The sequence below is a fragment of the Octopus sinensis genome, linkage group LG8, assembly GCF_006345805.1.
Source record: "Octopus sinensis linkage group LG8, ASM634580v1, whole genome shotgun sequence".
Lineage (NCBI taxonomy): Eukaryota > Metazoa > Mollusca > Cephalopoda > Octopoda > Octopodidae > Octopus > Octopus sinensis.
Window position 1 is genome coordinate 31,412,672 of NC_043004.1, and position 11,733 is coordinate 31,424,404.

An 11,733-nucleotide genomic window follows, 5' to 3' on the forward strand; every position below is an offset into this window, starting at 1 on the left:
GCATTGATTATATTTGTGGATTTAATGTCAACTAAAGGTCCAAGTTACATATCCTATTTGAACTTAATATCCAATATGAGATTACTATCATGTATGAAAACCCATCAAACCTTGTGCAAAGCACAGACAGACCAAATAAAGAGTTTCCAACAACAATAGTCTTCTGTGAGACACCTTAACTCCTTTTTATTTCATGATTGTGGTGGATTACTTCATTAGGTGGAGTCTTGACACTATCCATGACAAAGCCCTTACTATGAATCATAAGCAAAGCCTGTATCTCTCTGACCGTGGCTATGCTAATGATCTTGCTCTCTCACAGCTCATCAACTGAGTCATACACAACACTTGTGAACATCTCTTGAGAATGCTGCAACCAAAGTTGGTCTGTTCCTCAATGCAAAAAAAAAGTCTGAATACATTACCATCAACATATTAGTTTTGTCCTACCTGTGTAGCTAGAGTTGGTAATATATTGGGGGGGTTACTTCAAATCAATATACTTCTCCCTTGTTTTTCATTGTTAAAACAAAAGCACTTTTCTTTTTCAGCTAATGTTTATACTGACTCTGGTAGCAGCATTTGCTGTAAGTAACAGATTTTTAAAATTGTTTTGTCTTCTTTTTACAATGACTTGTGTTGATAGATTTTCTTACATAATCAGCTAGAAATCTAAACATACTGTCTAGGCCTAATATGTATGTGTATCTGTAAGTGCATGTCTATGGATAAATGAATTATCTTGTTACGGATTATTCAAATTATAACCGATACCTGGGTAGCAAAAATCACAACAGAAAAATCACGGTTGAGGTTACGACCATGGGGTATCGCAACCGTGCCTTAGTGCGGATAATTGAAGTTTTATATATTTAGTGAGGGAAGAAATGGAGCTGAACAAAGATTTTACAAAATTCCTTTTTATTATTTTCTACATGGGCTCCTAGGGAGCGTTTGTTCGAAAAGCTTGCTGCGCATTTGTTTGGAGATTTAAGTTCCTGGATTTTCCTGAAGAGAAGGCTGCAAAATGGTCTCCTTATTCAATCCGAAGTAGGGAATTTGCAGCCTTTGAAACATGTGTAGAAAATAATAAAAAGGAATTTTGTAAAATCTTCATTCAGCTCCATTTCTTCCCTCACTAAATATATATATATATATATATATATATATATATATATATGAGACCGCGTGTGTACCGTTGGCGATTTTTTTTCCTCTGTCTTCCCTTCTCTGGATCTTTCCATCTATGTTTCCGACGAAGAGCTCCGCTTGAAACGTTAAACCCTCCTTCCTTCCTGAGTGTTCAATAATACTATATTTGTTCCACGTCCTCACGTTGTTGTGTTTTTTTGTGCTTTCTTGTTTGGATTAACTATATATATATATATATATGTATACACACACACACACACACAATTGGCTTCCTACAGTTTCTTTTTACTACTCACACAGCATTGGTCAGCCAGGGGCTACAATAGAAGATGCCTGCCTACATTGCTATGTAGTGGGACTGAACCCAAAACCATATGGTGGCATAGCAAACTTCTTTATACATACATGCATCCACCTATATGTGTGTGTGTGTATATAAATGGATTTGCTACTTGTTTCTTCGGGATTGGTCAAATGATCTGATGAAACTGCAATAAGGGTTGAAAATCGAGCAGTTTTTTCAGTCTGCAGAGAAACAGGTAAAATTTGACAGTTTGCATAAAAGGAAAATAAAATAAAATATCCCATGCAAAAGTAAAAGTATTTTAAAAAATCAAAAAATATTAACTAGATTATGGCTGGGAGATAACAGTTTACTCCAAGTAGCCACCCTCAGCTCTCACCATAGCCTCAAGACTACTCCAGAACCTGGTACATGTGTGCTTCACTGTGTTCTGGGAAGATCTTCAAACACCTCCTTGATCTTGGCCACCAGCTCAACCACACCCTACCCATAGTAATCCATGGATTTACAATTGGGATAATTAAGAGGCCAGAAATTCTCCAATAACCACTTCTGACTCTTTTGTCAGTATGGCTAGGAGCCAAATCCTGCTGGCACACATATGGCCTTCTAACAGCAACGCTCAACAACCAGGGTTTGACCACAGTCTGCAGCAGCTTCACGTAGCCATATGAATTGACCCGAAGGTCTTGTCCAAAGATGTAGAGATGCAGTCAACACTTGCTGTGTCCCTTCCTGCTGGCCACAGCTTCATAGTCTCTGTTGCAGCTTTACAGTGTTCACAGAGCATTGAGCAACAGTCATGATGTTGGCATTTTGTTACCCAGCACAAATCATCATGACACAGGTAACTCTTTTCCAGTATTAAGATAGCTTCCAGTCTTCCATGTCAGCTACTGTTTTCTCAACTACAACTTTAATCTTTATGCTCTCAAACACTTCGACTGTTCACCAGTACAACAAGTATTGGTGAACATAAAATATTATCAAATTTAGCCTGAACACCCTGTAGTTTTACATCCATATATATGTATATATACTTACAATATGTGTGTGTATGCATATTTATGTATGTAATAGTTGTAAAGAAGTTTGCTATATAACGACATGATTTTTGGTTCATTCCTGCTGTGTGTCAGTGGGAGCAGGTATCTTCTATTATAGCTTCAAGTTGACAAATACCTTGTGAGTAAAATTGGTTGATGGAAACTGAAAGAAGCTCATCATATATGTATGTGTGTGCCTTTGTCTAGACATTACATAATAGTTGTAAATGAGCATCATCATACAACCAAGGTGGTTCGTTTCCAGTCTTCCATGCTATGGGAAAAACAGTACCTCGCTTGGAAATGGATGAGGGTTGTAGAAAATCTGCCTCAACAAATTCCATCTGACCCATGCTTACATAGATCAGAAATGAGCATTAAATGATGATGTATGTGCATCTGTAGTATGTTTCTATAATAAACATATTCAGTGTTAACATATAACTGTTAGCACCCAAATATCAATGAAACATGTATACAAGTGCAAACAAAATTAATTACTATACTGTAGAAGAGATGAGATCAAAAAATCTAGTCTTTATAATCCAAACACAGTCCTTGTGAAGCAAGCAAGAGTTCACAAATGAAAGAAAAAGCTTAACCTGTACTTTGTACAATGACTTCTAACACATTACCGTATAATATTACACATACCGTAAGTCAATCAGTATCTTTATCTCTTGTAACTGTAAAATTATACCTGATAACCTGTTTTTTCTTGTAAAATAACTGATGTCATTAGTGTCTACACTGCAGCTGCTGACACATTTAATGTACTTTTGTGTAGGTAACTGACAGTTTTTTTTGTATTTTAAATGAATTTCTTAAATTTTAAAAGCCAAGACTGTGCTGGTTCTTGGTATTTCTAAACAGCATCAATCCATTGATCATTAGGACAGTTGTTAAATGATTATTGAAACATCATAAACTTCCAATGCTAAGTACCAGGTTCCAACATCTTTGTAACCTTTGGAACATACTACCCACTCAACACTCTTACTGTCAGGTATAAAATTTGGGGCCTGCAACAATTGATGTTATCTCAATAAAAAATAGGTTCAAATAGATTGTAGAGATGACAGAGCAGAGGTAGGTGCATATGTGTGTGTATATGTATTGTATATATATACATATATATATATGGTTGCTAATATGTTATAATGTCATATGTCCAAATTAGGCCAAAGGCGTTTTTTTTGTTTTTGTTTTTTTCAGTATTTATTTTTGCTTGCAATAGTCTGTTCTTTTGGTCAAACTATCGTATCTCCAGCTGCTTCAGATACCAAGATATCAAAAATTGTCAAAGTGTAGTACAACAACAGTTTTGCTATGGGATGGTGGAATCATGATGTTAGAAGTCCATACAGAATAATAACACACTTACACTTAGTGACATTGTAAAGAGATTGAAAATGCAAAGAGCAGGACATGTGTGAGTTCAGGGAAGTACCAGCTGAAGCATTTCAAAGGAGATAGAGACTCTTAAAATAGAGGACAATTAGAAGTTTCTTTGAGACACCTTCATTGTTGTATTAAGAGAATGCACGGGTCTAACCAAGAGAGATACCTCCATTGAGGGTTCTGCCATTCACATTGACAATTGTTGTGTTTCAAGTGCAATTTAGGATATGAAGACAAGGAAGGTACCTTGTCTTCCATTGGGAATCACCAGGGATGCTTAAAATGTTTGGAAGGCTCTCAAGAACATCCACTTCTATTGGTAATTAGGTCACCTATTTAGTTGACCTAAATTATCAGTAGAGATGAGTGTTCTAAAAGCATATTAACCAGAATAAGAATATAGTGGAGAAAGTTCAGGAAGCTATTACTTCTTTGCCTGGAAAGGGTTTCTCCCACAGAATGAAAAGCATTTTGTATGATGCTTGTGTATGAAGGGCAATGCTGCATGGTAGTAAGATGTGGGCCTTGGTCAAATGCAGCAGAGTATTTGTGAAGACTTCAAGTCAGTGAAGTAAGCATGTTTTACTGGATGTCTATGTTAGTGTGTATGAAGTGTGGGGTATGAATGGGCTGACAGAAAAATTAGATGTAAGAGGAATCAGATGTAATGTGCAGGAGAGGTTACTGCACAGTTGGGGGTATGTGATGTGTAGGGGGGATGTTTCTGAATAAAAAATTGCTGAGTGGTCAGAGGGGAATCTATAGAATCTGTATATTTTTCACATGTTTTCGGTCATTCGACTGCAGACATGCTGGAGCACTGCCTTAGACCTCATTAGTTGAACAAATTGACCCCAGTACCTTTTCTAAGCATGATACCTCTTCTGTTGGTCTCTTTTGTCAGTCTGTTAAGTTACAGAGACATAAATCAATACAAGTGGTGAAGTGGTGGTGGAGGATAAACACAAACTCCACACTGAAAATTTTTTTTTTTTAAATGCTTTGTCAGACCGTACTGTTCGTGCGAATGATATAATTAGAATTAAGGTTACCTGTTAAGATACATTATGACGCTATATATAATATTTTAAGATGAATCCAAAATATGAAGTGTGACTAGATTAAAATCCTATAGGCTAATTATTTTGAGGGAAGAATCTAAAAGTTGAAAGATATTTATGTCTAAAAGTAATTATGACCTCCAATATCTTATTAAGTAAGCTTTTTTTTTTTTTGTTGGCACGGAGTATGTGGATTGCCTCCTTCATGCATAAATTGCAATTTTTAGTGTGTGTATTATATGGTGTGGTTTCCATTATGATAGACCAATCTAGACAGAATTCTTTATCACGCATTTTTAATTTATCGATGTGGGTAGCTAGTGTGGTTTAAATTTTTGTTTCATGATTGATAAATGAATTTGTGTGTGCTCTATATCTAATCTTAATCTAATCACCCTTCATATTTGGGATTCATTTTAGAGTAATTATTATATATAGTGTCATAATGTATCTTAACATGTAACTTCAAATCTAATTATACCATCCACATGAACAGGATGGTCCAACAAAGCATTCATTTTTTTTTTAAATTCTGAAATCTTTCATGTCTTTTAAAATTTTAACAACTCTTTGAATCTTTTAACTCTGATGAGAGAAATATAGATAATTGCTGTAGTTGGAGTTAGCTCGCCTATACCAACCTATATCTTCCCAAAACAGCTGTCAGACTTCAGGATTCCTCTTAAATCATTTTATACTAACTTTCTCATTTCCCCCACCTTATTGATTCTAATAAAGACATTCAACCTTGCAAGTATATCTATATATTTATGTTTATTAATTTTTATATATTTATGAATTTTTACCATATCTTATATATGTGAATGTATCTATGTATATTGTGGAGAATTCCAACAATTTGAAATGGATTGAATGAATATTGAAATTTGTTTCTCTCTTTCTTAATTTTATAAATATGTAGATATACACACACATATATATATATATATACACACACATATATACATAGTGCAGGAGAAGACCCAGCCTCCTATACATCATGGTAAAAAAATACGCTAATACAGAGTGATGAGAGCTGGGATACATAAGCCCTTAGCACATTTTGTCTTACCTAGTCTCATTATGCTGCCCCTCTTGTTTATTTGATACCCTCTCTTCTATACCATTCATGTTAGAGTGGGAAACTTTAAATCTGTCCATATTCAGTACTTCCCACCACCACTACCATCAGTATCTGTTTCCTTTCCCCCTCCAAACTGTAAACTGACACTACTGTCTCTCTTTAAGTACACCTTCAAATTATCCCATCTCTCCTTCCTCTTCTATGCAGTCACTCCAATCTCTGTTTCCTTCCTCATATTCTTTCTTCTTTCAGTCTCTCTCATCTTAGTTCATCTTATGCAGTTGTCCTCTCTTCTGTTGGTCATTTGAGATTTAAATCGACCTCATTACTTCTAGTACTTGGTAAAATATTTCCAGTGCTCTCTGTAAAGGGGTGATGTTAAGAAGAGTATACAGTAATAGGAATCGTATCAAAACAGTACATGAACGAGATGTGATCACCAAACTGTTTATGAAGGAAGTACAGATAGTGATGACTCATCCAACACAGGTCAATGATGATACTTGGTGTGTTTTTGTACCAGTATGGCTGTGGCTAAAAAGCTTGCCTCACAACCACGTGGTTTCAGGTTCAGTGCTACTGCATGGTACCTTGGGTGTTCTCTGGTGTAGCCTTGAGCTACCCAATGGCTTGTGAGTAGGTCTTTTTGATGAGAGAAACTGCAGGAAGCTTGTGATATATGTCTATGTATGTGGACATGAAAATGTGAGGGGAATGTTCATATTCTATAATACAGTTTGAACACAATGATGATGTTGACATTACAACCAATTGCTCTCTGGAATGATTATTCTGGACTTGAAAAGTAGGTAAATGTTAGCAACATCTAGAGCTTTCATTCATAAAATGATGCTTGGAAAAAAAAGGACAGGCAAATGTATGCACATATGCATGTATTTATATTTGTGTGTGTTTTATTGTAACTGAAAGGTTCAGTACCTCCCAATGACCAAAGTAGCAAGAAAGGCAAAAAATAAGGAGACTTACCTTGAGACAAAATCAGAACAGAGTTTATAGCTTTGCTTCACAAGGATTAACAGAACTCTTGTCCTCTAAGTTGCTCACTGGCGTGTCTTTTTCTCATGTGATAAAACTTTTATACAATTTAGTTTCTACCAAATAAGTAAGATATATTTTCATCAAAGTTGTTTGTTTAGTTCTGTGGCTTTTACAAATATTTCAAGAATGTATTCCTCCCAGTGTTTCCATTAGAGAGTTCTTAAATTCATATTGGAAATAGCACTAAGTAAAAAATATCTTTACAGATCTACAGAAGCAGGAGATTATTCAACATGCCAGAAGTAGCAATAAACTCTCTCTCAAATCACATCTTATTTTGTTGAAAAGCTATGAACAATGCAGTCCTAGCCTTAGATACATAAAAGATGTGATGTCCCACCTTCCATGCCTTTGGCTTGCTCTATCTATGCTAAACAACTGAAGAACAGAAAATATAATGAACTCAAATATAGAAACACTATTTCTGTTTATGTTTTACATTTTGTGACATTTTGGTCAATATTATCAAAGATTGTATTAAAAAAAAAGTAATAAAATTTGAATAGTTTCCAATTTTAAAAGAGTCATTAACTATGATAGAACATATATTCCTTGTACAAAAAAATTCCAAATATTTATTATCCACAATTGTCTTTGTAGCTGAAAAAACCTGGTTTGGCTTTGTTATGTGTTATACTCCAATCTTTGGCACTAACCTGGTATTCACTGTCCTATATTCCTTATGCAAGGTATGTACATATTATTTGTTGTAAACATATATAAAATTTGTATTTATATGAAAGTATAAAAAAAAAATGGCTTCATGTTTTGGCACAAGGCCAACAATTTCAAGGAAGGAACAAAGTCGATTAAATTGACCCCAATGCTCAACTGATACTTAATTTATCAAGCCCGAAAGGATGAAAGGCGAATTCAACCTTAGTGGAATTTGAACATTATTTTCAAATTCCACTAAGGTTGAATTCGCCAGACAAAATGCCGCTAAGCATTTTGTTCAGTGTGCTATCAGTTCTGCCTGCTGGTCACCCTAAGTTCAAGAATAATAATAGAACCTCTCCTGATGGGGTGACTCTATACTGAGAGTAGTCAAATTGTAAAACTCCTGTTGATCGGGGCTTTCTGTTTCACCCAATGTCTTATTCAGTTAGATTGGTTGAATAAGCCATCAAAACATGAATTTTCCACTAAATTGATGAGTCTCATTAAAAGACTACCACATAAGCATACATAGTATAAAAAACTAGCAATGGTCTATGATTAGCATGGTTCAAGTGTTCCTGATGATTTAGATAAACATTGCTTTAAATTAATTTAATTAGGTATCTTAATTATGAGATTAATGATTATTCTTACTGAACTAGCTATTGAAAGTAATTAAATTATGAACAATCTGAAATTTAAGCTTTCCTGTATTTTATTGTAAATCTACATCACTCTTACGGATCATTTTAACTTTATATATACATGCAATCCTTTTTCATTTGGATTTTAACCTATTGAGCTCTTAATTACTATGGATATATTTTTTTTATGTTTTATATATCATCTCTTGTGTATAATGTCTTTTATATATGTGTGTGTGTATATATATAATGTCTTATATATACATACATACACACATAATGTCTTGTTACTATATTAGATGTATTAGTTCGTTGTTTTCTGTTTCATCCCTAATTTCTTCTCCTTTTTTTTAATGCCCATCACTTCAGTGAAATTCTCAATCACTATCACAACCAGTAGTAGTACTATATCAGTTAAAGTTCTTCACCTTTAAAGGTGCCAAAGCTAGTTGGAGCCTGGTCTCCAAAGCTGATGTTTATTTGTACTTTTCTGTTAATTTTTGTTTCATGTTCCAATCTGATTTTCACCACACACTTTCTCGCTTATATATGTCTTAATGTGCATACATTCTTTATCATACAGAGATGCTGTGAAAAAATGCTTTGCATCATGTATTGAATGAAGTGTCCAGGCAACCGTCAGCTTTCTCACTAATACCTTCACATCATGGAACAAGTCTCTATAAATGTATCATTTGCTGAACTGTATAACTGACATTTGATATAAAGGCATGACTGTCATATGATGTCAATATAGTTTCCATATTTTTTTAAATGCTATGTTATATTTGAAACTTCTCAATCAAATTATTCCAAATAGATCAATGAATATATTTATTTGTACATCCTAGTTACAAACATTTGAAAACTATCAACTCTAAAATGAAAAGCAATTATTATTATTAAAAATAAACATTAAACTGAATATTTTCTATATCTTGGGTTTTTTTTTAATTTTGAATAAAATAAGATTGTAGATATTCAAAGTAATAAAACTTGGAGTATTTTTTAAAAACTTTTGTTTGTTTTTTTTAATGTTGTGTGCATTTTATTACATCCTGACTTATGTCCTCAAGGTGGTTATGTAAAAGAGAGAAAAAAATGCCATCTCAGCCATTTTACTTTGCAACTTTGTTTGGGTAGCTATTATTTAGAACCAGTCGTCTATAGAGGGAGATTTATTCTCATTCTGTTGAGATATATTTCCTGCCTATGAGGTCATTTATTTCACTTGAACCAGAGTATGCTATTATTTATTTGACTGACACAATGATTGAACTTATTAACTGAAATGAGAATAATAGGCAGAGTCAGAGATTGCTTGAGGGTAGGTCACATTTTATTTTATTTTTTAATTTTACACGGAGGGGGTAGATCTCCTTAGTGAAGGAGGAGCTATTTAAAGAGTTTATTGAAAATAGGAGCACACTGCACAAGGATGACTGTTACAACAGACATTTTGCCAGGCTACAGTGGCTGGAGAAGTTTGTAGACTTGGTGATTCTCCATGTAGATAAGGTGTCGGTTGTAGTAATTGTATATCCTTGATGTATAGAGCAATGCTATAGTATTGTACCTTGTTGGGCAAGGTCTGTACTACTAGTATTCCAGTCATGACCACCTCTTTTTTTATGTGTATCTCTAAGTTATATACCCAGGCCTATTCCCCATTTTTTTAGGAGGGGGTAGCCACAAGACACACACTAGGCATTCCATTCATTTTCCAGCTCTAAGAGGCAAGCCCTGTTCTATGCTTGGATCAAGGGATAGAACGCAACTCCCCAATATCAGCAGCAAAGCCTGACAGCATATGCTGGTTCCGTACCCCCTTTGAGCAACATCAAATTCACTCATCCATCCACAAACACTCTCCAAGCTTTCCTCTCATTTATAAATTCTCATGCCTCTCTCACTCCAACACCTAACCACCACCAAAGCTTTCCTCACACCATCCATCCACACAAACTGAAGTTTGCTTCTGCTGCCTTCATCATCCTCCTTACCATCTGCTCCTCATCCATCATCCTGGGTATGACTATAAACTACATCCGATAGTGAGGCCCTAGTTTCAGGGTTTCAGAAGTGTGGAACCACCTCTTAACCACTATTGTTCCCAGGTCTATTCAGGCCTGGAATGGTTGCACTTGTAAGGGTCCCAGCTATGGGTTAACTAGCAAACTCCCTTGCGACTAAGGAGGGGAGCAGTAGAATGCAGTTGCCGTATTCCCTGCCTGGTGTAAGAGGCGACTAAAAGGGGCAGGAACGAAGGGACTGGGAATCCACTCCTAGTAATGTCATATTCCTAAAAACTCAAGGAAAAAGTATTTGTAAGTTCATTAATGAAATCTTTTACGACAGTATAGTGTGATTTGAAGAAGATTTGGGTGCTATATCTATTAAGTTTAGCAATGTTATTGTTTACATCAGCTTTTACTTGCATGAATTACTGGAGGGTTTTTTGGGTTTCTTTTATACAGCTCAGTCATATGAAGGGCAACAATTCATAACTTTACTTAAGGTCTCCAAGACTGCTGAGTTATCCTCATATGATCCGAATGTTAACGGAGTGAACTCTCATTTCGAGGATCAGGTTGTGCTGGTACTGAGCAGAGAAACATTAAGTCTACCATTCTATAACAGACCCATTGACATGTTTTCAGTTTCCATTTACCACCAAATTTCACTCAAATGACACTTACCCAAGGTACCATGCAGCAGGACCAAACCCAAAGGAAGCAGAAAAAACAAATTATTTGCTCTCTTCCGATGGTCATTTCATAAGTTGCAACTAGTAGTTCCCAAGTATTATAAAACACCTGGTGAATTTACTACAAAGTATAGTCATATCTATGAAAATAGTGACCTAAATTTCTGTAAGACTTAGTTGTCTTTCACCCTGACTGTATTTTCTTGTTCATTTTTCATATTTACATCAATTTTTTTTCATGCTAGCATGGGTTAGATGTACATATGATTGAAATATTGTTTTAGCCAGATGTTTTTCTTATCACTAACCCATATTTGTTTTTCAAGAAGGGACATCGTATTCCACATGTCTGAAGGTACAAAGCTAGCAGATAATTTGCTGACAGGGAAAATTACATCACTACTTATATAAGCAGAAGTAAATTGTAAGTAATCTTTGCACTAGTTTCAGGATTTATCCCAACTTGGTTACATCTAATGCAATGTAAACCAATTTCTACAACTGAAAGAAATCATGAAGTTGACCTGAAATAAAACAAAATCTCATGAGATATGATTATAGTAAGAATGTAAAGAAAATAAGTAGATCAGGTTATCTATTAGTGATTACCATGAG

At 34.9% G+C, this 11,733-nt stretch overlaps 1 protein-coding gene across 4 annotated transcripts in view; it reads left to right on the plus strand.

Moving 5' to 3' along the window:
* LOC115215170 (vesicle transport protein SFT2B) overlaps positions 1–9,345 on the plus strand; it is a 62,920-nt gene extending 53,575 nt beyond the window's left edge. For all 4 annotated transcript variants that reach the window (XM_029784346.2, XM_029784347.2, XM_029784348.2 and 1 more), the window contains 3 exons: positions 552–587; positions 7,708–7,796; positions 8,995–9,345. In XM_029784346.2, coding sequence (XP_029640206.1) covers positions 552–587; positions 7,708–7,796; positions 8,995–9,034 — 165 coding nt within the window. In that variant the 3' untranslated portion in view covers positions 9,035–9,345. The remainder of the gene's footprint in view (positions 1–551; positions 588–7,707; positions 7,797–8,994) is intronic.
* The last annotated feature ends 2,388 nt before the right edge of the window (positions 9,346–11,733 follow it).